The 25,000-nt window shown below is 38.6% G+C and overlaps 1 protein-coding gene across 1 annotated transcript in view; it reads left to right on the top strand.

The window, feature by feature from the left end:
* LOC113060191 (rap guanine nucleotide exchange factor 5-like) overlaps positions 1–25,000 on the top strand; it is a 469,578-nt gene that overhangs the window by 2,739 nt on the left and 441,839 nt on the right. The window contains exons 2-3 of the mRNA XM_026229087.1: positions 4,220–4,332; positions 4,970–5,070. Coding sequence (XP_026084872.1) covers positions 4,220–4,332; positions 4,970–5,070 — 214 coding nt within the window. The remainder of the gene's footprint in view (positions 1–4,219; positions 4,333–4,969; positions 5,071–25,000) is intronic.

The following is a 25,000-nucleotide window of genomic DNA, read 5'->3' as shown; positions in this document are numbered from 1 at the left end:
GACTGATGTGCTGTTTGCTGTGGTCCAGGGATAGTGAGACAGCAAAAAAAATCAGCTCATTAACACACACACACACACACACACAAACAAACCCTGAATGACCTATTCATTAATTACTGCCAGAACTAGGTAGATTAATTGAAAATTGTGATTCCAAATTACATGATAAAAATTGTAATTAGTAACTTAATCCATTACATTACACATTTTATGTAATTTATTCAGACTACTTTTTGATTACTTTTTGATTACTTTTGACCTAGTTCGTTTATTACATTGAACTAAATACGATGATCGTGTCCAATATTGTTATAAACATTCCATTCGTTGTAATTTACAATACATAGTTAATTAAACGTTACATTGCATTGAGGCTTCCTAAACTGGGGTTTGTTAAGGAACTGCAAGGGTTTCGTGAGTTTAATGAAAAGGTAATGATTAATGAAATTATATAAATGTAAAATTGAAATAACATCAATCAAAATGAAATGCTAAAAATATTTTAAATATTTGATTTATTTGTGCATGTCATGTGACCATTATCCAACGTCAGGGAACTGTGACCGTGCAAGTGTTAATTATTGAAATATTCATTTTAAAATCCGATCGATACTTCAAATAAATATATACTGTAGTAAGTGAAAGCGGTTCAGATGACAAAACGTTTGTAAATGCCTGTATTACATGTAAATAAAAAGTAAGGTAAATTTGTGCATTTTAATGTGATTTAGACAGAAGCCTTCCAAAGATTTATAATATATGGTTATAATATGGTTATGTAGTAATATATGCTTAAATAACCTGCTGAGTTATAATTCAAATAAAAATGTATGTTTTCATCAGTAACGCTTCTCAAACCTAAAATTATTTTTGTAAATCCAGTTGTCAAATGCTGTGTAGCCACCAGACTAATGACTGATCACTGTGTGAATATGTAATCATGTTATCAATAAAAATTTAACTGTAGTCTGATTATGAGTATTTTAAAATGTAATTTAATCTAATTACAAGTGCTTAATGTTTATAATCTGATTACATCTAATCAATTAATACCCAGCTCTGATTACTGCTAACTTGAAATGCACTACTCTTAGTGTATCATTGTAATGAGGTTGTATTTTGAATAGTGACGGTGAGTTTCCGGTCGGTATTTTGTTGGCAGAAGCATTATAGAAGGCGTGAGATGTTCACATACATATTTACACACTGTTTAGCCAGCATTTTTCACATGCTGGCTAAACAACAACAAACAGACCCTTTATTGGAGTTCAGTGTCCAGAGCAGATTTTACGTATTGATATATGATCAAAGTTAGATGCAAACACCACTTTCTTTCTATCTCAAACAGTACTGTATATTGGGGTATTCCATGACTGGTTTGGTTTGCACTAGTAAAGTCAATGTTTGAGCCCCTGATTGTTTAAGAAATTGGTGTTTTGTACATAGAATTATATACAGCAATGGGTATGTCTGATGTAGAGAATTGTTTTTGTACATGTTGGTTGGAGATGGGATGGATTGAGTGCTTTGTTCTCTGTGTGTGTGTGTGTGTTTCGGCATGTTCAGAGAGCGGTGTAAGATTGATAACACACACAGGACAAAATGGCAGGGCTTTTACAGGACAATAACAGGGAAATTTTGGCTCCCAGAATCCTTATTACATATACACACTAACACAAAATATGTGTGTGTGTGTATGTATGTATGTATGTATGTATGTATGTATATATATATGCATATGCATATGCACAGTGGGTACGGAAAATATTCAGACCCCCCTTCAATTTTTCACTCTTTGTTATACTGCAACCATTTGCTAAAATAATTTAAGTTCTTCTGTTTTTTTTCATTAATGTACACACAGCACCCCATATTGTCAGAAAAAACACAGAATTTTTTACATTTTTGCAGATTTATTAAAAAAGAAAAACTGAAATATAACATGTTCCTAAGTATTCAGACCCTTTGCTCAGTATTTAGTAGATCACCCTTTTTAGGAAAGATTCAACAAATTTTTTGGGGGATCCTCTGCCATTCCTCCTTGCTGATCCTCTCCAGTTCTGTCAGGTTGGATGGTAAACATTGGTGGACAGCAATGTTCAGGTCTCTCCAGAGATGCTCAACTGGGTTCTATCTTGGTCTCATCAGACCAGAGAAATGTTTTTTTTTTTTTTTTTTTAGCAAACTCCATGGGGGCTTTCATGTGTCTTGCACTGAGGAGAGGTTTCCGTCGGACAACTCTGCCATAAAGCCCCGACTAGTGGAGGGCCGCAGTGATGGTTGACTTTCTACAACTTTCTCCCATCTCCCAACTGCATCTCTGGAGCTCAGCCACAGTGATCTTTGGGTTATTGCCTCTCTCACCAAGGCTCTTCTCCCCCGATAGCTCAGTTTGGCCTCTAGGAAGGGTTCTGGTCATCCTAAACGTCTTCCATTTAAAGGGGGGGTGGGGGGTGAAATGCTCATTTTCACTCAATATCCTGTTAATCTTGAGTACCTATAGAGTAGTACTGCATCCTTCATAAGTCAAAAAAGTCTTTAGTTTTATTATATTTATAAGAGAAAGATAGTCTGTACCATTTTTTCTCGGAAAAACACGACCGGCTGGAGGCGTGAAGTGTGGGCAGAGCTAAAGAATCACGAGCGCGAATAAGCTTTTGCGTTGTCAATGTCTGGAAGCTGTGACATTACTGTGAGGAAAAAAAACATAATCCAAAACAAACCATGGCTAACAGTCAGATTCAGCGTATATTTATGATCCAGAATCAGATCCAAAGGGCTGAAATTTAACAATAGCAGCATCAGCAACGACGTCTCTATGTGGTATGTAATGAAACTGTATATATTTGCTTAGCGGTTTTGGAAAATGACTAAGTTCCACCTTTTTTTTAAGGTGTACATGTGGAAAGTGCAGTTTGATGACAACATCTAATGTTGTTTAATTGATGTGCTTACGCACTTACACAAGTTAACAACACAGAGATATTTGAAGCGGTTTTACTCACCGCCTGCGGTTCCAACACACGATCGTGACCCTTTTTTGTTGGGACTGCATTATCCTTAAGAAATAAACGATATGCAAATCCGGCTTCAAACTGGGCCTTGTTTGTAAAACAAGCATCTTCGAAATGCAGGGAACGAACACAAACATTTGCACAACTCCGTTGATGCTCTGTAAAAATAAACTCCATCCTTAAGTGTAGCAGAATGTTTTTTTGTAATCTTGGCCAGATCTGTGCCTTGCCACAATTCTGTCTCTGAGCTCTTCAGGCAGTTCCTTTGACCTCATGATTCTCATTTGCCCTGACATGCACTGTGAGCTGTAACGTTTTAAATAGACAGGTGTGTGGCTTTCCTAATCAAGTCCAATCAGTATAATCAAACATAGCTGGACTCAAATGAAGGTGTAGAACCATCTCAAGGATGATCAGAAGAAATGAACAGCACCTGAGTTAAATATATGACTGTCACAGCAAAGGGTCTGAATACTTAGGACCATGTGATATTTCAGTTTTTCTATTTTAATAAATCTGCAAAAATGATGTCAACAATTCTGTGTTTTTCTGTCAATATGGGGTGCTGTGTGTACATTAATGAGGAAAAATATAACAAAGAGTGAAAAATTTAAGGGGGTCTGAATACTTTCCGTACTCACTGTATATATACAAATTACACAAATTAAGATATTTTTTCACAAAAAAAAAAAGAAGTAAATGGGTACCAAGATTGTTTACCAACATTCCTCAAAATGTTTTATTGTTTTTCACAGTAGAAAAAGTCATACAGACTTGAAATGACATTAGGGTGTACTGACACGATTTTTATTTTTGAGTGGACCATCCCTGTACAAATATGTTTTCATTATATGCTATACATACACATACATACTGTCTATGTATATATTCATCCAACAAACCAGCTCATCATACATAACATTTCAGCATAGTCTGATTGCAATTCATGATTACGCAATATCACATAACTAAATTAGTTGAATTAATCCATCTTTTCCAACAAGCAAAACATTCAAATATAAATGCCGCCTTGCGCTTTCGTGCATTGTGTAGGATCTCAATTAAACGACCCCTTGTACAGCGCCGTTTGATGTAGGCTGTTTAATTTAAAACTGTATTGTGATGGAAATCAGGGGAGGGAGACAGACAGGGATGGGAAGACAGGGAATCTCCTTGGTGATAATGTAACCCCTCCCCCTCCGCAGCCCTCCAGTGACGCAGCAGTCCGTGTGTGTGAGAGAGAGCGGAGCCACGAGGTGCTGCTGCCTCAGAGGACGACGTCACCGAGAGCTCCCCCCTTCTCCTCCTGGACCGGGAGGTAAGCAGTCACACACCCGCTCTCACATGCGAGCGGCGCTTGAGAGCACACACCCTTTCTCTCTCTCACCTCTCATTTCTCACTCTTGTCAGTCCGTCTTGCATGTAATCTGTCCAGCCCGGCCTCTTTGTCACTTTATTTTTATCTCTCATTTCCCAGAAGTCATTCTTTCTCGCACTCAATCACACACACACACTCGTCTGAGGATGTGCTGCATTGCTGTGCACTCTTTCCTATGGATCTGTTTGCCTTGTGAAGGATCTTAAACCAGAAGCTCCAGAGTGCAGAGAGAAAGAAATCAGGCTGTCATACTGAGAATCCTCGATTCCTCCAGGTTAATGTGGTAAGTCGGCGCCGATGCCGACATGGGCAGCAGGCGTGCAGTGCCCCCGGACCCAGACCCGCATCTGGACAGCAGTTTGATGCTGGCCGCTTTGGTGGAACAGGAGGAAGACGAGGATGAAGACGAGACCTCTGATACCAGCAGTGTTGACCGAGCTACCATGTCCACGTTCGACGTGCCGTATTTCCGATACATTGATGAGGAGGGCACGGAGGAAGAGGAAGGCTGGTGCAGCAGTCGCTCCCTGTCCTCCATCGAAGAGGAAGACTCCAGTGACTCTTCTGTCTCCCACAGGTGCGCTGCCGTGCCCGCCGCCCCTGAAAAGGTTCTAGAGCATCTGCTGGGCCACCTGAGGCTGGATGAGGAGCAGAAGAGCCCCCAGAGCAGAGAGACAGGTGAGACGTAACCTTTCAACTCAGTGGTGACACACGTATAGGGTCAGGTTTTATCTACAGGCTTTGAAAGCAAAATCAGACAGGTGTTTTTGGAATCTGCAGGCAAAGGTTCTGTCTGCCTGATCTTATTGCATTTTTCAAATAATTCATGACTTGGTATACAGTAAGTGTTAGATCAGTGGCTACTATAAGTGTTTTTTGTTCACTGTAGAAATCTGAAACGGGGCTGTTATTGTTAACAGAATCTAAAACTATTCAGATTTTGTTAGCTGAAATAAAATCTATGAAAAATAAATAAAATTGCAAGCTGTAGTACTAAAATGGCTGAAACTGGAAAAAAAAAGGTATTTCAGAAATGTTATCGCTAAATCCAAAAAAAGAATTAATAAAATAAAAACCTTGACTAAAATTAAAATGATAACTGAAGATATAAAAATCTAATTCAAAACATTAATAAAAATTATAATAGTATACAAAAATACTAAATCAACTTATATCATAGAAAATAATAATTTGATCATCATCTTGAAAATTATCATTCTTTCTAGTTTAACACTTTAAATGTTGTTGTGTGTGCTGGTTTTGTGCTAAAAGGTTAATGATGTGATAGTTTTTTTTTTTTTTTTTTTTTTTTTTTTTAGCTGACGTCCCCACTTTATTCTAACCTGCTGGTACTAAGTTCTTATCACCTGGTGTCTCGGCATCATGGATGGCATGTTGAACCCCATGTTTAGTTGGTTACAGTTTCATAATTTTTGGTCTTCCACCAGGAATGGATGTTGTAAAAGTATTGATTTGGATTCTCCATAGGGAACAGCACATCTATGTAGCCCTAAAGCCATTATAGGTCTGGGTCAAATATGGAGTGAAACTGTGGGATTTGTTCACAATTTTGAACAAAGAAAAAAAAAAAAGAGTGAATGCACTCTTCTTTGGACTCTGAATGGCTGATGTAGTGTGTGCCAGATATCAAGCTTATGTCTCTCAGACTAGATTAGAGGAATGAGTAAGTGTTCTTCCCCACCAAAAAAAAGCCTGACTCTGCGGAGACTGCTCCCCCTCCCTCTGCACGGCGAGCCGGTCCAGCTGAGTGAGTTCTAACCTCATTAAAGACATTGAGAACTAATCGCTATAATTCAGCTCACTTCTCTGTCGTGCGCACAGAGTATGTCTGGTTAGTTCCTGCACTGCTGCTGCAGTTCTTCTGTTTGATTTCAGTGCGATTTCAGAACTCTCGTCTGCTAAACACAGGAAAAGATATTGTTTGTACAGTACAGGAAGACCATTTATACTCATAAATTAACAAAGCGAGTACTTGTATTGTGGAGTGTGTGAATCGTTTTAAAGAGATAGTTCATCCAAAAAGGAAAGTTAATTCAGTTAATTTCATTTTTGTTATGAAAATTTCTCATTTATTCACACATTTACTGTATGATCGATTTTCTACTGTGGAGCACAAAATGAAACATTCTGAAGGTTTAAAAAATAAATTAAAATAACGACTTTATTCAACAATTTGTCTCAGCTGTGTCTCTCTGCATCAATGCAAACTGCGTACGCTCTTCTGTGTCAGCCGTGACACAAGGATACGTTTTCTACGTTAATTTATGCTTTGATTTGAATGAAAACAACACATCTGTGTGGCGCAGCTGACACTGAATAGCATACACAGTTTGAGTTCAGCTGATGTTCTCCAAATTCCGCTATGGTGATGCTGAGAGACACAGAGGAGACAAAAATGTTGAACAAAGTAGTTAGTTTTTTTCACTTACAAAAACTATTATCATTGCTTCAAAATGTTGAACTACTGATGGCAGATGGACTATTCAGAAAATGTCTTTCATACTTTTCTGGAGGATGACAGTGTAATTTATTTGGCAGTGTATGGGACAGTCACAAGCCTCCCGGTTGTCATCCAAAATATCTTAAATTGTGTTCTGAAGGATCAACAATGCTTTTTACGGGTTTTGGAACTACATGGGGGTAAGTGATTAATGAAAAAAATATTCATTTTGGGGTGGAGTATCCCTTTAAATTTGTTATTGATAAAAAAAAAAAGTCCCCATTCACTTTCATAGCATATAAATGAGCAGCTGCTAAACTTCTTCTTTTGTGTTCTACACAAGAAACACATACATCTTCAGAAAGACATAAATTATGAATTATTCAATTATCAAAAACTATTCCTCTAAAAACTCTGTGCTGTTGAAGCACAGCATACCTCTTATTGTCAACCTTTCTACTATACAAAAATAAATAAATAAATAAATTTGGGTGTTGTCAGAATTAACAATGACAAACTAGAAAAGGCAGCCATGAGCTATGAACTGTCAGATGAAGTGGATTCACTCCTAACTGCCGGGTAAACTCTATTCTGCTGGGAGGGTTTTGTCCACACTACAAAGCTGTTATTGTTTAAAATGGTATGATGGAAAATAAATTATTATTATTATTATTATTATCATTTCCATTTCATTGGCTCAGAATGCCTGGTGATCCATGTATAGTTTTTCTAAGGCTTTTAGTGTGTCTGTGTATGTCTATATTTCATTGTATTGGAACAGAACTGTGTTTTCTTGTGGATGGAGAGAGACAAAGAAAGAATCAGACAGACAGAAGGAGAGACGGAGATTCCCAGAGGACAGGTCTCAGGGGACATTAAGCTTGCTGGTGTATTATATGGGATTGTCATTCTTGCACAATGCACTCCCCTCGCATGTGTAGGGAGTTTGATATGTATTGATTTCATACAGCTTCTGAAGTATTCATCAGCCGATCCCATGTCAATTCCGTGTTTACATCCTGCAGGACAGGCAGCTTCTGTACACAAAGGGACTTAAATGTTTGTTGTTTAACGTATGAAGCCGAAGGGAAGCATGCAGTTAAAGTATTGATTCGTTTATGGAGAGCAAAGGTTGTTTTATTGTTTTTCCAAATGAAAGCCATCCAGCCAAATATATCTCCCAACAGAGCTGGAGCTTTCTGCGTCTCTCAGTGCTAATAAATACAGAAACAGGAAGATGTGCAACGACATAAAGAGATTGGTAGTGGTTTGGTACTTTTATGGTTTCCCTAGGTTCAATGCTTTTGTTTGTAAAAGAAGATTTTATGGTCAACAGTGATTCACTCTAAATAACTCAAGCCTAGAGGCTATCATTTTATTGCATTTTTAGATTTTAGCATGTGCTCGATGAATGTAATGTTCCTCTTCGGGAACGAGACGCTGCGTCGAGTGCTTTTGGGGAACGCCTTTGGCAAGAACAACTTTGAATATCGTGTGCAATCAGTCCAATGGAAGAGCGTGGCGTCACGGGCGGGGTGACGCAGCGACCAGGAAGCTATAAAGGCAGCTGCCACACAGCTGACTTCAGCTTCGCGTCTTTCAGCAAGCGCTCTGTGTGTGAATGTCTAAAGTCTGTCTTGTGAGTCTTATTTATTGTTGTCTGTCCCAATAAACAACATAATGCCTAAGAGCAAAGCAAAGACACGACAATTGGAGGGCGATTCCAGATTGCGATATGGATTGTTTGTTCCTCCCTGCCCACGTACATCACGAGTGGGGATACAAACAGTCTATGCGTGGTTTGCCTGGGATCTGAGTCGGCTCTCGAGGGCCGTTGTGTACGCTTCGATCCCGGAGGGCTCTCTTCGAGGAGGGAGCCTTCGCCAGCGTTCCTCGCGATACCGGGGGCGGAAGGCCGAGGCGGAACGGCGCCGGCATTCGTTGGGTTCGCAGATCGATCTGTTGGAGGGAATGGAGACGGGCACGTCCTTATCTCCTACCTTACCCATCAGATCTGCCTGATTCCGGGGGTTCGGAAGCCCGAGCTTCGGTTCTCCCCCCCCGAGCATCGGGCTTGACGCTCCGCCTTTCTTTCTCAGAGGAGATTGATACGGAGGGCGTCGGCGAGCTTTTAGTTGCACAAACATAAAGTTGCATAAGCATATACAATAAACAGTGTTATGCCTAACATTATACAAGCAGCTATTTAAGTCTCCGAGGGGATTAATATTGTTTGTGTGACTAATTATTCGCGCGCTGTCGAGGCAACGCGTGTATTACATCATTTTCAGTTTTGATGTGAATTTTCCATACCCGACCGCTTGTCTGGTTGTTTAAACTCCATTTAAAAAAGGAGGAGTTAGTTCTATCACTTCAATGTGTACTTTGTCACAATCTAGACCATGTTCACTTGTCTGATTGTTTTGATTTCATTAAATTCTGAGAAATTTAATAACTGAGAAGTTAATATATCACTTCAATGTGTATTGTAGCACAATCCAGACCGTGTTTACTTGTCTGATTGTTTGACTGCATTAAATTCTGAGGAATATAATGACAGTTATTGAACATGTGAAGTTAGATGTACTGGAGGGACTGCTGGGCGGGAGCAGCCCCTCCATGTACAGACAGAGCAAAGCTCTGGGCCGACGACTTCTCAGCCTAATCCCAATCTGATGTCAGGCTGGGAGGTCCACGGCCAAGAAGTCATGACGCATTTCAGTCACAACTACAGAGGGCGGCCCCTACTGGGGTAGAGCGGTGTCCACCTCATTATACGGTGCCTGTCTCACCTCAGTGCCCTCGGGAGGTGGGTCTGCCAACCCTGCCAGAGTTTCAGGGTGCAGCCACTTCCAGCGAGCACTGCTCTCAGTTATTTCCGCCCGTGAGCGTAGCGGAGCTGAGACGCTCGCCGCCCCTTCGGGGGCCTCTTACACCAGAGGTCAGTCTCGAGGGACTGATTCCCTTAGTACATCAGTTAGCAGCGTGAAAACTACTGCCAAATGTATCTCAATGGGTCCTGCACACGGTAGAAAGAGGCTATCGCATTCAGTTCGGCCATCCACCGCCGACATTCAATGGGGTTACACCGACAGTAGTCGGCCCCCAGCAGGCTCTGGTGATGGAACAAGAAGTGAATACCCTAATAAGGAAGGCGGCCATCGAGGTGGTCCCTCCTCTAGACAGGGAATCCGGGTTTTACAACCGGTATTTCATAGTTCCAAAGAAGGATGGGGGGTTGCGTCCGATCTTAGACTTACGTCATCTAAACCTCTCAGTTATGTCACTGAAGTTCAAAATGCTCACTGTCAAACAGGATGTAGCTCAAATCAGATCCGAGGACTGGATTGTCACAATAGATCTCAAAGACGCATACTTCCACATATCCATCCTTCCACAACACAGGAAATCTCTGAGGTTCGCTTTCGGGGGCAAAGCCTACCAATATCGAGTACTTCCCTTTGGCCTTGCACTCTCACCCCGCACGTTCACGTAATGTGTAGATGCGGCTCTGGTATCCCTCCGTATGCACGGCATCCGCATTCTAAATTATATCGACGATTGGTTGATTCTAGCTCAATCAGAGCAGATGGCGGTTCGACATCGAGGTGTCGTTCTCGCCCATATGGGGGAGCTGGGTTTGAGACTGAATGCCAAGAAGAGTGTACTTTCTCCAGTTCAGAGAACCACCTATCTAGGCGTAGTATGGGATTCGACCACGATGCAGGCACGTATGTCTCCTGCTCGGATCGAGTCGACCCTCACATCAGTCAAGAGAGTCAAAGAAGGCCAGTCACTGTTAGGGCTCATGGCAGCTGCGTCCAACGTGATACCTTTTGGTCTCCTGCACATGAGGCCCCTTCAGTGGTGGCTCAAGACCAAGGGGTTTTCCCCGAGGGGAAATCCTTTCCGAACTATTCAGGTCACGCGGCGATGCCTTCGTGCCTTAGACATATGGAAGAAACCTTGGTTCTTGAATCAGGGCCCGGTGTTGGGAGCTCTTGGTCGCCGTGTAACGCTAGCGACAGACACGTCCCTCACCGGTTGGGGTGGGGTCATGAGTGGCCACCCTGTCCGCGGTCTGTGGAGCGGTCGCCATCTGACATGGCATACCAGTTGTCTAAAGATGCTAGCTGTGCATCGAGCATTGACTCTTCAGACCTGAGAGGTCACCATGTGTAGGAACGTCCCTAGGTTACGTATGTAACCCTAGTTCCTCGAGGGAACGAGACGCTGCGTCGCAGAGCCATACTCCCGGCACCCCTGCCTGCGCTTGCTTCCCTACTCAAAGCTGAAGTCAGCTGTGTGGCAGGTGCCTTTATAGCTTCCTGGTCGCTGCGTCACCCCGCCCGTGACGCCACGCTCTTCCATTGGACTGATTGCACACGATATTCAGAGTTGTTCTTGCCAAAGGCATTCCCCAAAAGCGCTCGACGCAGCGTCTCATTCCCTCGAGGAACTAGGGTTACATACGTAACCTAGGGACGTTTCCTTTGTGTCCAATATGTTCCATTTTCTCCGGTAATTTTCAGTTCTCAGTGCTCTGCATGTCGTCATTGATTTGATCAGTGATATGATTATTATTATTTTTTTATAATAATAGTAAAAATAATATTAATGATAATAATAAAAACATTCAGCAAACACAGTAAATTGATTTAGTTTATTTATATTTTTTAGATTTCTATTTCAAATAAATGCTGATCTTTTGAAATTTGTATTCAAGAATACAAGAAAAAAATGCATCACATTTTCAAAAAAAAAAAAAAAAAAAAAAAAAAAAATGAAGCAGCACAACTGTTTTCTACTAGGAGTGTATTTACAGCACCAAAACAACATATAAGAATGATTTCTGTGACACTGAACACTGGAGAAGTGGCTACTGAATATTCAGCTTTACCATCACAGGAATAAATGTAAAGAAATCTATTTTAAAACATGCTAAAATAGAAAATACCTATTTTTGATTGTAATAATATTATGGAAATTCTGAAATATCCTGTTTTCACTGCATTTTTGATAAACAAAAAATGCTTGAAGAGAATAAAGGACTTCTTTCAAAAACATTAAAACATTTTGCTAACCCCAAACTAACCTTTCTTTCATATTATAATTTTATAATATAATAGAATAGAATAGAATATAGAAATGCACGATAAATTTGGATATTTAATGCAAATCTTTTCAGTAAAGGAGCCGTGGTTCACTGACAAGCTGCACAAAATGTGCAAAATATGATAATGGTTTGGTGCAGCTTGTCAGTGAACAACAACTCGTAGTAAATGCTGTTCCACGAAAAATAACGCATGTGTAGAGATTTACCACTGATTAGAGAACCAGCTTTACTGACAAGATGCTCATTAAATATCAGCCAATATTTATTGTGCATCCATAATATAATACAGGTGCATCTAAATAAATTATAATGTTGTCTGAAAGTTCATTTATTTCAGTAATTCAACTCAAATTGTGAAACTTGTTTATTAAATAAATTAAATGCACACAGACTGAAGTAGTTTAAGTCTTTGATTATTTTAATTGTGATGATTTTGGCTCACATTTATCAAAAACCCACCAATTCTCAACAAATTAGAATACTTCATAAGACCAATAAAAAAATAAAAAAATAAAAAAAACATTTTTAGTGTATTGTTGGCCTTATGGAAAGTATGTTTATTTACTGTACATGTACTCAATACTTGGTATGGCCTCCTTTTGCTTTAATTATTTCCTCAATTCAGCGTGGCATGAAGGGGATCAGTTTGTGGCACTGCTGAGGTGGTATGGAAGCCCAGGTTTCTTTGACAGTGGCCTTCAGCTCATCTGCATTGTTTGGTCTCTTGTTTCTCATTTTCCTTTTGACAATACCCCATAGATTTCCTATGGGGTTCAGGTCTGGTGAGTTTGTTGGCCAGTCAAGCACACCAACACCATGGTCACCCAGCCAACTTTTGGTACTTTTGGCAGTGTGGGCTGGTGCAAAATCCTGCTGGAAAATGAAATCAGCATCTTCAAAAAGCTGGTCAGCAGAAAGAAGCATGAAGTGCTCCAAGATTCCTTGGTAAATGGGTGCAGTGACTTTGGTTTTCAAAAAACACAATGGACCAACACCAGCAAATGAGACTGCACCCCAAATCATCATAGACTGTGGAAACTTAAAGGTTTAGGCTTCAGAACACAGTTTTATATATATATATATTTTATTTAATCAGAGAGGTTTCTTGACCCTCCATTGAAAATGTATGTAGTGTATACTGTCCATGTTCAGAAAGGTAATAAAAACATCATCAAAATAGGCCATGTGACATCAGAGGCTCAGTTAGAATTTGTTGAAGCACCGAAAATACATTTTGGTCAAAAAAAAAAATACAAAATATGACTTTAGCATTGTATTCTCTTCCAGGTCTGTTATCAATCCTCGTTCACGACTCCGCAGTGACGCTGCTGACTTAAATCCCTGCAGTAGTGATGGGAAGGTCTTTTGGACAGTTCGATTCAATAAACCGGTTGAAAAAAAAACAGTTCACCAGTTCTTTTGCGCTCGAAATAATGACGTCATTGGCAATGATTGCCCTTCATTTAAGCCTTTGGTTTACCCACACTCATAACATTAGCACAGAATCAGTTCAGAACCAATCACCAAAAGAAACAGTTCTGTTCAGACGCGCTGTGTGTCAGCCTGCTTCACGCTGAATGACGCATGCGCAGTATCATCGGCTCCACCAGTTCAGTGTACTGGTGATCCGAAAACCGATTCAACTGGTTCTTGACTCGAGAACGAGTCAATCTTTCGTTCGTTATCTGGCTCTGCTCTGTATTCATCTGCAGTTCTCTCTTCACAGCAGTTCAGTCAGTGTACTGATTGAGTAAATGAATTACTGCGGGTTATTGGTTTATTTTGCCACATAAAAAAAAGTTAACAGCTTAAGTAATTTGTTGATTAATGCTTATTAGAGACACGAACCGTTTCAAACAATTTAGTTCGATTTGGTGAACTGGTTCAACCGGTTCACTAAGAAGAACTGGTTAAACCGAATTATTCATTTGCCAACCGGACATCACTACACTGCAATGTAGTGTATGCGCTCACAACAGACCCGGAAGAGAAGACAATGCTGAATAATGCTGAATTTTTCTTTATATTTTTGGACCAAAATGTATTTTTGATGCTTCAACAAATTCTAACTGACCCTCTGATGTCACATGGTCTACTTTGAAAATGTTTTTATTACCTTTCTGGACATGGACAGTATACCGTACATACATTTTCAATGGAGGGACAGAAAGCTCTCGGACTAAATCAAAAATATCTTAAACTGTGTTCCCAAAGATGAAGGGAGGTCTTACGGGTTTGGAACGAGTCATTAATGACATCATTTTAATTTTTGGGTGAACTAACCCTTTAACATTGGACTTCAAGCAACTTGGGCTATGAGGTTCTCCACCCTTCCTCCAGACTCTGGGACTTTGGTTTCCAAATTAAATACAAAACTTCAATCAATGGGCAACAGTCCAGTTCTTCTTCTCCTTAGCACAGGTAAGACAACTCTAACGTTGTCTGTGATTCAGCAAATTCCTTGACATGTCTGTGTGTTGTGACTCTTGATGCCTTGATCCCAGCCTCAGTCCATTCTGTGTGAAGTTCCCTCAAATTCTTGCATCGATTTTGCTTGACAATCCTCATAAGGCTGCAGTTCTCTCGGTTGGTTGTGCAACTTTTCCTCCACACTTTTTCCTTCAACTCTCCTGTGGTAAATATTTTATATTTGGGGGGTGGGGGGACTAGACATAGTATCAGAAAAATGGTTGCAGGAATCTCATTTTTCATGGTATCTTCTTCAAATTTGAAATATAAACTTATGAGACCTGTGACTTTCAAGCCATTATTTTTTCTAGATTGCTCCAGGACTGTTTTCATGTATTTATTTATATATATATATATATGTGTGTGTGTGTGTGTGTGTGTGTGTGTGTGTGTGTGTGTGTGTGTGTGTGTGTGTGTGTGTGTGCACTTACTTATATCACTTTTGGGTACATTCACCAGAATACACACCAGTAAACTGAGGACCACCCAAAAAATTGAGGACATTTTGTATGTCCTCATTTGTTTGACTATACAGTGGCATTCAGCATGCTCTAAAATGGTTTCCAGGCTTAAAATCTCACTTGTCCCAAAAAATCACTTTTAAGTGATTTGTGTACCTGAAGTGTGTATGCCCCCCCACTAAAGTGTGTATAACACAGCGCCCTCTAGGAGTACTGCACTTCCGGAAAAGATACACACTTTGGGGATTCTGGCCAATCAGAGCGCAGGAAGCCGCTATGGGAGCGGGACTTGGTGATCTGACCAATCAGAGGCCAATACGTCATCAATAAAGATGGCGGAGGCAAAAAACATGTTGATTGTGAATGAATTGACAGATAATCCACATTAAATTACAGATAAATTCCCAATAATTAGTATTAAATAAGATTAGACCAATATGCATTGAGCAGCAGGAGCTCTCGCGATTCATATTAGCATGTTTTACAACTTTTAATCCTCGCGTTTTTCTCTCGCATCAGAGTCTGCTCCGTGTGCGTGTGTAAAGATCGCGCTGCCCCGCGTCACCATGACTACAGCACTTACATCGGATATTAATGCTGTAGGAACGAGTTTGACGCGGGAAGGGACAGACACATTACATCATGTGAATTTGAAAAGTAACATATTTCCTTCCAAAAGCGGAGGGGCAACTGTTCAAATCTGTTATTGTGGGTGTGGTGATATACATCTGAGTTTATTCAATAAAAATATACAAGCAATTAAAATATGTGAAAACAGGCAGATTCGCTAGCTTTTATAAGTGATGTTATTTGTTTTAAGTGTTTTCTCCAACTTTGCGTCCTGCCATTTCCCTGACAGCGCAGCCAGGCCCCTCCCCCACCCAGAGCACGCGCGTCTGTAACCAGAGCAACACATTCACTTACAGCAAACAAGCAAACATTCTCTTTATGTTATATAATATTATATTATTTTATATTACTATATATATTATATTAATTATATTACATTACATTATATTCCTTCATTTATTATATAATTATATTATATGACATTACATTGCATTATATTACTTTATATTATATTATATTTTTATATAGAGGAAAGAAGGTACAGCAAACATCTTTTTATTTTATATTCTATTAATTATATTTGAAGTTTTTCTTAGTCGCTTTGGGGCATTTCTCAGATCACGACTAAAATTCTTATTCAACCTCCACGTTATCTACTTACTTGTGCACCTCATAAAAGCAATTGCTCATCATTTGAACAAATTACAAATGCAACTGATTATGTACACGTTTTATCTGTTTCTTACATTATCAATTGCTTATGCCATGTTGATCAAAATGTATGGTTCTCTGCTGAATACTCCCAAGTCTTACTCCCCAAAACATCTAGGTATTAATTCATTAAGTCATTAAATGCAGAATAGTAGTTGTCATAAACTGTCAAGCAAATTTTCTATACACTTCTATTAGACATTTTTGTCCTGAATTGTTGAATTGCAGAGGTGAATTCTGATTTTCACTAATGAAGGGGAATGTAAAGCATTCGATCATCCAATAATCCACCAGTTCCCTAAAATAGCTCAGAGTGCATCTCATTAAGCTTCATCTGAGAAGCATACAGACAGAGCACAACACAACACAGTGTTACACACTCTGGTAATTTAAGAACAACAAGGTACAAACAGGGTGAACAGCATGGAAGAAGAAGTAAGTATGTGTGGTGGAAGAATACAGAGGTAAAACAGAGGAAGAGGTAGAAGAGGACAAGATTCTGAAGAAATAAGGGCCACTATCATGTTCTCAATATCATGACCTTATGGCCGAAGCGGGTCAAAAGGTGAGCTGAATGTTGGGAGAACAACCGTGTGTGTCCTCAGTCATTAAAACATTTGAACAGGTGTGCTTCTTCTTCTTTTATTGGCGGTTGGCATACCAATTTGGTGCATTACCGCCACCAACTGTTTGGGGTGTGGAGCTTCAATGCGGATTTCTACTAATATGTATTGAAAAAAAATATATAATAATAATAATTATATATATTATATATATATATATATATATATATATATATATATATATATATATATATATATATATATATATATATATATATATATTCTTGGTTATTCTTAAATTCGATTAAATAAGTCTGTTTCTTTAAGGTATCTCATGCTGGCCATGCTGATGATTTTGATGCAGAAAAGGAAAATAAACCCTCTACTGATAAATGTGTGTAACCTAATTCTTTAACTTGTTCTAACAGTATGATTCGTTCTGTTCTGTATGCTTCACATTCTATTAATATATGCTCTACCGTTTCTCTCCTGTCACAATTAATGCATAGTCCTTGAACAGGTGTGCAATCACACAGTGTTCACTATACTGTAGTCGTGCAATACAGCATATTTACATTATATATTACAGCAGTCTACTTGCATTTTACATTGGCAACTCCGGTCCTGGAGGGCCACTGTCCTGCAGAGTTTAGCTCCAGCCCAGATAAAAACTCACCTGCCTGTATATATCTAGTAATCCTGAAAACATTGATTGCCTTGTTCATGTGTGTTTAATTAGGGATGGAGCTCAACTCTGCAGGACAGTGGCCCTCCAGGACCGAAGTTGCCTATCCCAGAGGCATAATGTAAAAAACACTTATACAAAGTATACAGGTGCTGGTCATATGATTAGAATATCATCAAAAAGTTGATTTATTTCACTAATTCCATTCAAAAAGTGAAACTTCTATATTATATTCATTCATTACACACAGACTGATATATTTCAAATGTTTATTTCTTTTAATTTTGATGATTATAACTGACAACTAAGGAAAATCCCAAATTAGAATTTTGTGAAAAGGTTCAATATTGAAGACACCTGGTGCCACACTCTAATCAGTTAATTAACTCAAAACACCTGCAAAGGCCTTTAAATGGTCTCTCAGTAGTTCTGTAGGCTACACAATCATGGGGAAGACTGCTGACTTGACAGTTGTCCAAAAGATGACCACACCTTGCACAAGGAGGGCAAGACACAAAAGGTCATTGCTAAAGAGGCTGGCTGTTCACAGAGCTCTGTGTCCAAGCACATTAATAGAGAGGCGAAGGGAAGGAAAAGATGTGGTAGAAAAAAAGTGTACAAGCAATAGAGCTGGTAAGTCCCGCCCCTTCCGTAAAACCCAGCTGGACCTTAAAGTTGAAAAAACCGTCAATGCAAGTGAATGGGAGAAAATAATTATTTTCTGGTCCCGTTTGAATTGTGCCATGAATGTGAACAGTGACAGTATATAGTATGATTTATCGGCTAGCAGTTGTGGAAAAGACATAACGAGAAAGACTACATGTCGCCTATGTGACGTCACCCCATAAAGTTGACTTACCTGTGGTTTTCGCCAGCCTCAAAGATTTTGTCCTCTCCCTGAAAGAAGGTGGTGAAGTGCACCAAAGACACAGCCATGTTTAGCGGGATCCGTGAGCTAGAGCCATGTGCTAGTGTTGTTGACGTTTCAAACATGTCGAAAGCAGCAAAGAGTTGTAGTCCACAAAGTGCTGTCACAAAAAGTCTACCCCTATCAAACTTCTACCTGCTAAATTGTAACATTCTTCACATGAAAGATTATATAAAAAATTCACAGACAACATATGTTCACATTCATGTCACAATTCAAACGGGACCAGAAAATAATAATTTTCTCCCATTAATGAAATTAATCCCATTTGCATTGACAGTTTTTCAACTTTGAGGTCCAGCGGGGTTTTACGGAGGGGGCGGGACTTACCAGCTCTATAGGGATAACCACATCTTGGAGAGGATAGTGAAACAAAACCCATTCAAAACTGTGGGGGAGATTCACAAAGAGTGGACTGCAGCTGGAGTCAGTGCTTCAAGAACCACCACGCACAGACATATGCAAGACATGGGTTTCAGCTTCGCATTCCTGGTGTCAAGCAACTCTTGAACAAGACACAGCGTCAGAAGCGTCTCACCTGGGCTAAAGACAAAAAGGACTGGACTGCTGCTGAGTGGTCCAAAGTTATGTTCTCTAATGAAAGTAACTTTTGCATTTCCTTTGGAAACCAAGGTCCCAGAGTCTGGAGGAAGAATGGAGAGGCACACAATCCACGTTGCTTGAAGTCCAGTGTAAAGTTTCCACAGTCAGTGATGGTTTGTGGGGCCATGTCATCTGCTGGTGTTGGTCCACTGTGTTTTCTGAGGTCCAAGGTCAACGCAGCCGTATACCAGGAAGTTTTAGAGCACTTCATGCTTCCTGCTGCTGATCAACTTTATGGAGATGCAGATTTCATTTTCCAACAGGATGTGGCACCAGCACACACTGCCAAAGCAGTACCTGATTTAAGGGCCATTGTATCCCTGTTCTTAATTGGCCAGCAAACTTGTCTTCTATGGGGTATTGTGAAGAGGAAGATGTGACATGTCAGACCCAGGAATGCAGAAGAGCTGAAGGCCACTATCAGAGACACCTGGTCTCTCATAACACCTGAGCAGTGCCACAGACTGATCCACTCCATGCCACGCCGCATTGCTGCAGTCATTCAGACAAAAGAGACACAACTAAGTATTGAGTGCTGTACATGCTCATACTTTTCATGCTCATACCTTTCAGTTGGCCAGCATTTCTAAAAATCCTTTCTTTGTATTGGTCTTAAGTAATATTCAAATTTTCTGAGATACTGAATTTGGGATTTTACGTAGTTGTCAGTTATAATCATCAAAATTAAAAGAAACATATTTGAAATATATCAGTCTGTGTGTAATGAATGAATATAATATACAAGTTTCACTTTTTGAATGATAGTTCACTGTTATATTGACAAAATGACAAAGCATTTTGACTATCATGTTTGTAAACAATGACACAAGGACTTGTCATTCTGATGGCACTGATGTTCATTGATATTGTATTAAGGATATTGAGCAAGTTACAGGCTTTGTTTTTGTCTGGGTTTGTACCAATTGTTTTGAAAAATGCACTCACTGGTTTGCAAATCTTAAGAATTATTCAAGAAATGATATATATATATATATAGAGAGAGAGAGAGAGAGAGAGAGAGAGAGAGAGAGAGAGAGAGAGCAGTTATAGTCATACAAAAGAACAAAAAGTGTTTAAAAGAATCATGAATTAAGCTGGCACGTTTAAATGTTTGTTAACATATTTATTTGTTCTTACTTTGATTTTATAGCCCTAGCCCTAGCCCTAGCCCTAGCTGAGATCTGCTTCTGCTGCTCATACTGTGATCAGCCGCCCTTCCCCCACAGCACTCTCTGATCGCGCGCGCGCCCTTCCCCCACAGCACTGTCTCTGACTGACTCACTGCAGATGAGATGCTTGCATATCAGCCCTGCTGTGGGTTTGCAGACTTCAATTGACTGTTTTGATTAATAAATGCTATTACAGTTTTTTTTCAATCGCTTACAAGCGCTTACCCATACTTTAGATACTTTTTCTAAATTCTTAACACAGACTCACACCTACAAAACACAATTGGCCAAATGGATAATTTTCTTCTCGAAAACACATTTTGTTAAATATATACTAAATCTTCATTTCAAAATAGAACACATCTTTCTGTCAACACACCAACTTTACCAAAACACTGGAAATCTGACTCAAAATTAAATTATTCTGTCAAAAAATAACACTTGTTTTCACCTCACAAGGTACATGCAGTCAATCAAAGTACACCAGGTTTCAAAATACTGGCTATTGTTGACATTACAAAAACTGCATAGACTTTTATGTTTCAGTTTTACAGGTATTTGCATGCAAAACATGCAATTCACTGTTTTACACTAAATTTCTTGGTTAGGAACTGTATGTCCAAATGTACAGTAATGTTCACATTCAAAAGCATTCCAGTAAAAAGCTATTTTTCCTTTACTGTTTACTGCAGGAGGTACAGTAGAAACGCGGTATGATAGAACAGAAAAGCTTTGAGAGTATTGCTTACAGTGAACAGAATATCCATCTCACTGCTCCTGCTCTTCTCCCTGGGCCCCTTGCTCTTACTCTTCCTCGTCCATACATTACAGTGTTTGTCTTTTTCTGTTTCCAAAAATATCACTCTTCAAAGTCCTCCTTTTACTGTATTGTATAAGTGTCAATGTAATAGAAAAAAAAATAACCCCTGCGATTGAGTCTAAGCCAGATTGGAATCAGCTGTGGTTGGCCCAATTTACACAACATAAATCAGCTAAGATATATTGTTTTTGAACTGATATCATTGCAGAAGCAGAGGTTTTTATACTGTATCTAAGGTTTGGAACTTTGTTTTTGCTATTGTGGGATGTTGTGTGTTAACATTTGTAAATGCTACAAAAACGATCCATAATTTTGTTGGGAGGTATAGCTTGTCTGTTCAGAAAATGTAAGCATTGTGGAAATGTGTTCAATGACTCCATATTGTGTGAAAACGACATGAAATGTGTGAATGGTATGGCCACAATAGACAGATGCTGTGCTAATTGTGTTTAGAGTTTTGAAAATATGACAACTGCTTGGACAAATACTTGTTAGCGACTGAAAAAAAACTATAATAGAAAATAAGATGTCTGTTCAAGAGATCTAGGTTGCTCATTTAGACAGTTGTGAGCTCTTGTTTACAGCAGACCTGCACGTTTTGAATATTCATATTTGTAATCCTCTTAAAAGCTTTATGATGTGGTGTTATTTCAGAAAATTAAGTACACGTTGGGTACATTTTTTTTACAAACCAGTGCACTTACTGGTTTGAAAATCTTAAGAATGATTCAAGAAATTATATATCTATGTATCTCTCTCTCTCTCTCTCCTCTCTCTCTTATATATATATATATAGAGAGAGAGAGAGAGAGAAAAGGTTATAGTCATACAAAAGAACAAAAGTGTTTAAAGAATCATGAATTAAGCTGGCACGTTTAAATGTTTGTTTTACAGATTTATTAGTTCTTACTTTGATTTTATAGCCCTAGCCCTAGCTGAGATCTGCTTCTGCTGCTCATACTGTGATCAGCCGCCCTTCCCCCACAGCACTCTCTGATCGCGCGCGCGCCCTTCCCCACAGCACTGTCTCTGACTGACTCGCTGCAGATGAGATGAATGAATGAACTACAAAAGTCTTGTGAGCTCTAGTTTACAGCAGACCTGCACGTTTTGAATATTCTTATTTGTAATTCTCTTAAAAACTTTATGATGTGGTGTTATTTTATAAAAATAAGTGCACATCGGGTACTTTTTGCTCTTTTAAACCAGTGCTTGTACGGACATGCGCACTGGTTCCTAGTTTGAGGTGGGTGCTCGGTTAAAAAGTGATCATGTGCTCTGTCCACTAGAAAGACTAACTTCATCACATTTTTTTTTTAAGTTTGAAGAAACAGTACTGTGGTTAAAACAAATATCATTGCCACCAGATAATTTTCTATTAGGCCAAATAAATGTAGTCACAATTTCAACGTGAAATCCAAATACGTAACTACGTCATTTGCAAGTCAGCGACGGTGGTGTTTTCCCGGGAAATGCAGACACGTGACGATGGAACGCGCGAAACAGACGACAAACAACCCACCAGGAGGAAAGGTGAGATTAAGACGTCCTGAAAATGCATGATAACTAAATACATTGTGTAATATGAAATATAGTACGATGTATGTTTATTTTAGTGGTTTAATTATTTTTGTAATAGGGTTTTATTTACTTCTCGATTGTATTTGAGTTTGCTTCTAAGCCTGTCTCATTTGATGATTTGTTGCAATAATGAAAACAAATTGTATATATAAAATTGACTATTAAATATAATTTTTGTTATTTTTCATATAATAGTACTTTAGGTTCTACAAAGTAATCAAGACAACCGAGTCAGTGGTAGTTTACTAAATCATTGTTTTTCTCAAAAAGTGTTGTAAAATATCAACAGTAATTTGAAATAATTCATTCTATTTTTAATATCATTATTTATATATTATATTTTATGTAATACATTATTACATTATTTGCCCCCGAATTGGTTTTTTAGTGGAATGTTTTATTTTAATAATTTATCTTCACTGAGATTTTTTGCACAATGACCATGAATTGATACTTTATAATATTTGTATTTTGTTTCAAGCTCCAAAGCAGACAAAAAGCACATTAAAAATAGTCCATATAAATCTAGCTGGTTATTGACTGAAAAATCTCCCATATACTTTAGCTCTTAAATCAAATATAGATTGACATCAAGTTGTGGTTACAAGACACACAAGAACCAATGGTTTTTGGCATTAATGACATTTCCATTAAAAAAAAAAATATATAATATAAAGATTTGTTCCACAGAAAAACACAACACCGGTTTGGATATGAGGGTTAGTATGTTAATTATGTGTGTTTTTGGTGAACAATTCCAGTAAGATCAACAGGATTTTTTAAAATATGCTTGTTTATTTCATTCACCTTATATTTATTTGTATTTATTTTTTCCAGTCATTTCAAGAAAGAAAGTCGCCATGCTGGGAAATAAAAGACGTAGGAAACCTCTGCAGGATGCTGAGCATCACATTACCTGTAAAACTGACAAGCCTGGGCTTCGAGAGCAGTTCATCAGCAAATATAAAGGCAAGTATAAATGACTAAGCAGTTTAGTAACTAATAACTAGGGCTGGGGGATATGGCAAAAAAGTTATCACGATAATTGTTTTATATTAGTCGATATCGACACAATAAATGTCAAATCTTTATTTCTTTCAAGTTTAAAGGCAGATATTTGCTCCTAAGTGAAAGTTGTAGAAACCAGAGCATTAATTGTGGTTTTAAACTACTCTTTATTGTCAGAACATATCATGACAAACACTTGCCAAACAGGTGAACATTTCACAAATCTGAGGTAGAACATTCAAACATTTGTTATTTTTCCTTAACAAAATAAATATATTTATTGGAAAATGTATTTCTTAGTTCCTGGATGTGCTAATGGGGGATATTGTTTCAAGTCTTGAAACAGGTTTGTGTTGCCTGACTTTGATGGCACGGATCTTCAGCACAGTTTACAGTGCAGGCAGCAATATTAATATTAGATATATTTTGTCTCAAAATGCATATTTGACAATGATTTGCAGCAGTATTAGATTCAGTTAGGAGCAGATTTACTATGTAAAATTTATGTTCATTAACAAAAACAGTAACATCTTTTAAAACGACCTCAATTTTATTTGGTAAAATGTAATATTCTGACTGTTTGAGTTTTATTAAAATTAACCATTGGTCATCCAGTATCATGCATTTAGATCATGATAACCACAAAACCAAATACTGTAACTATTTTATTAATCCTTTAATACATTGTCTACATTACAGTTTTTTTCAATCGCTAACAAGCGCTTAACCATACTTCAGATACTTTTTCTAAACTCTTAACACAGACTAACACCTACAAAACACAATTGGCCAAATGGATAATTTTTTCTCAAAAACACATTTTGTTAAATTTATACTAAATCTTCATTTCAAAATAGAACACATCTTTCTCTGCACACACCAACTTTACCAAAACACTGGAAATCTGACTCAAAATTAAATTATTCTGTCAAAGAATAACACTTGTTTTCACCTCAAAAGGTACATGCAGTCAATCAAAGTACACCAGGTTTCAAAATACTGGATATTGTTGACATTACAAAAAAACTGACTTTTCAGTCTCAGTTTTACAGGTATTTGCATGCAAAACATGCAATTCATTGTTTTACACTAAATTTCTTGGTTAGGAACTGTATGTCCAAATGTACAGTAATGTTCACATTCAAAAGCATTCCAGTAAAAAGCTATTTTTCCTTTACTGTTTACTGCAGGAGGTACAGTAGAAACACGGTATGATAGAACAGAAAAGGTTTGACAGTATTGCTTACAGTGAACAAAATATCCATGAAACACATAAGAGCATTCTGAACAAAAAAACAACAACAGCAAAAAGCCCAGATAAAAAAAGGAGGGGGGGGGGGTAAAATAAAAACAATCTCTCACTGCTCCTCTCACTGCTCCTGCTCCTCTCACTGCCTCCTGCTCCTCTCACTGCTCCTCTCACTGCTCCCTGCTCCCCTCACTGCTCCTCTCACTGCTCCTGC

This window comes from Carassius auratus, chromosome 41 (assembly GCF_003368295.1).
Source record: "Carassius auratus strain Wakin chromosome 41, ASM336829v1, whole genome shotgun sequence".
In the NCBI taxonomy this organism is placed as follows: domain Eukaryota; kingdom Metazoa; phylum Chordata; class Actinopteri; order Cypriniformes; family Cyprinidae; genus Carassius; species Carassius auratus.
The sequence above is the reverse complement of the archived record's forward strand: the minus strand, read 5'-3'. Positions and strand labels throughout refer to the sequence as shown.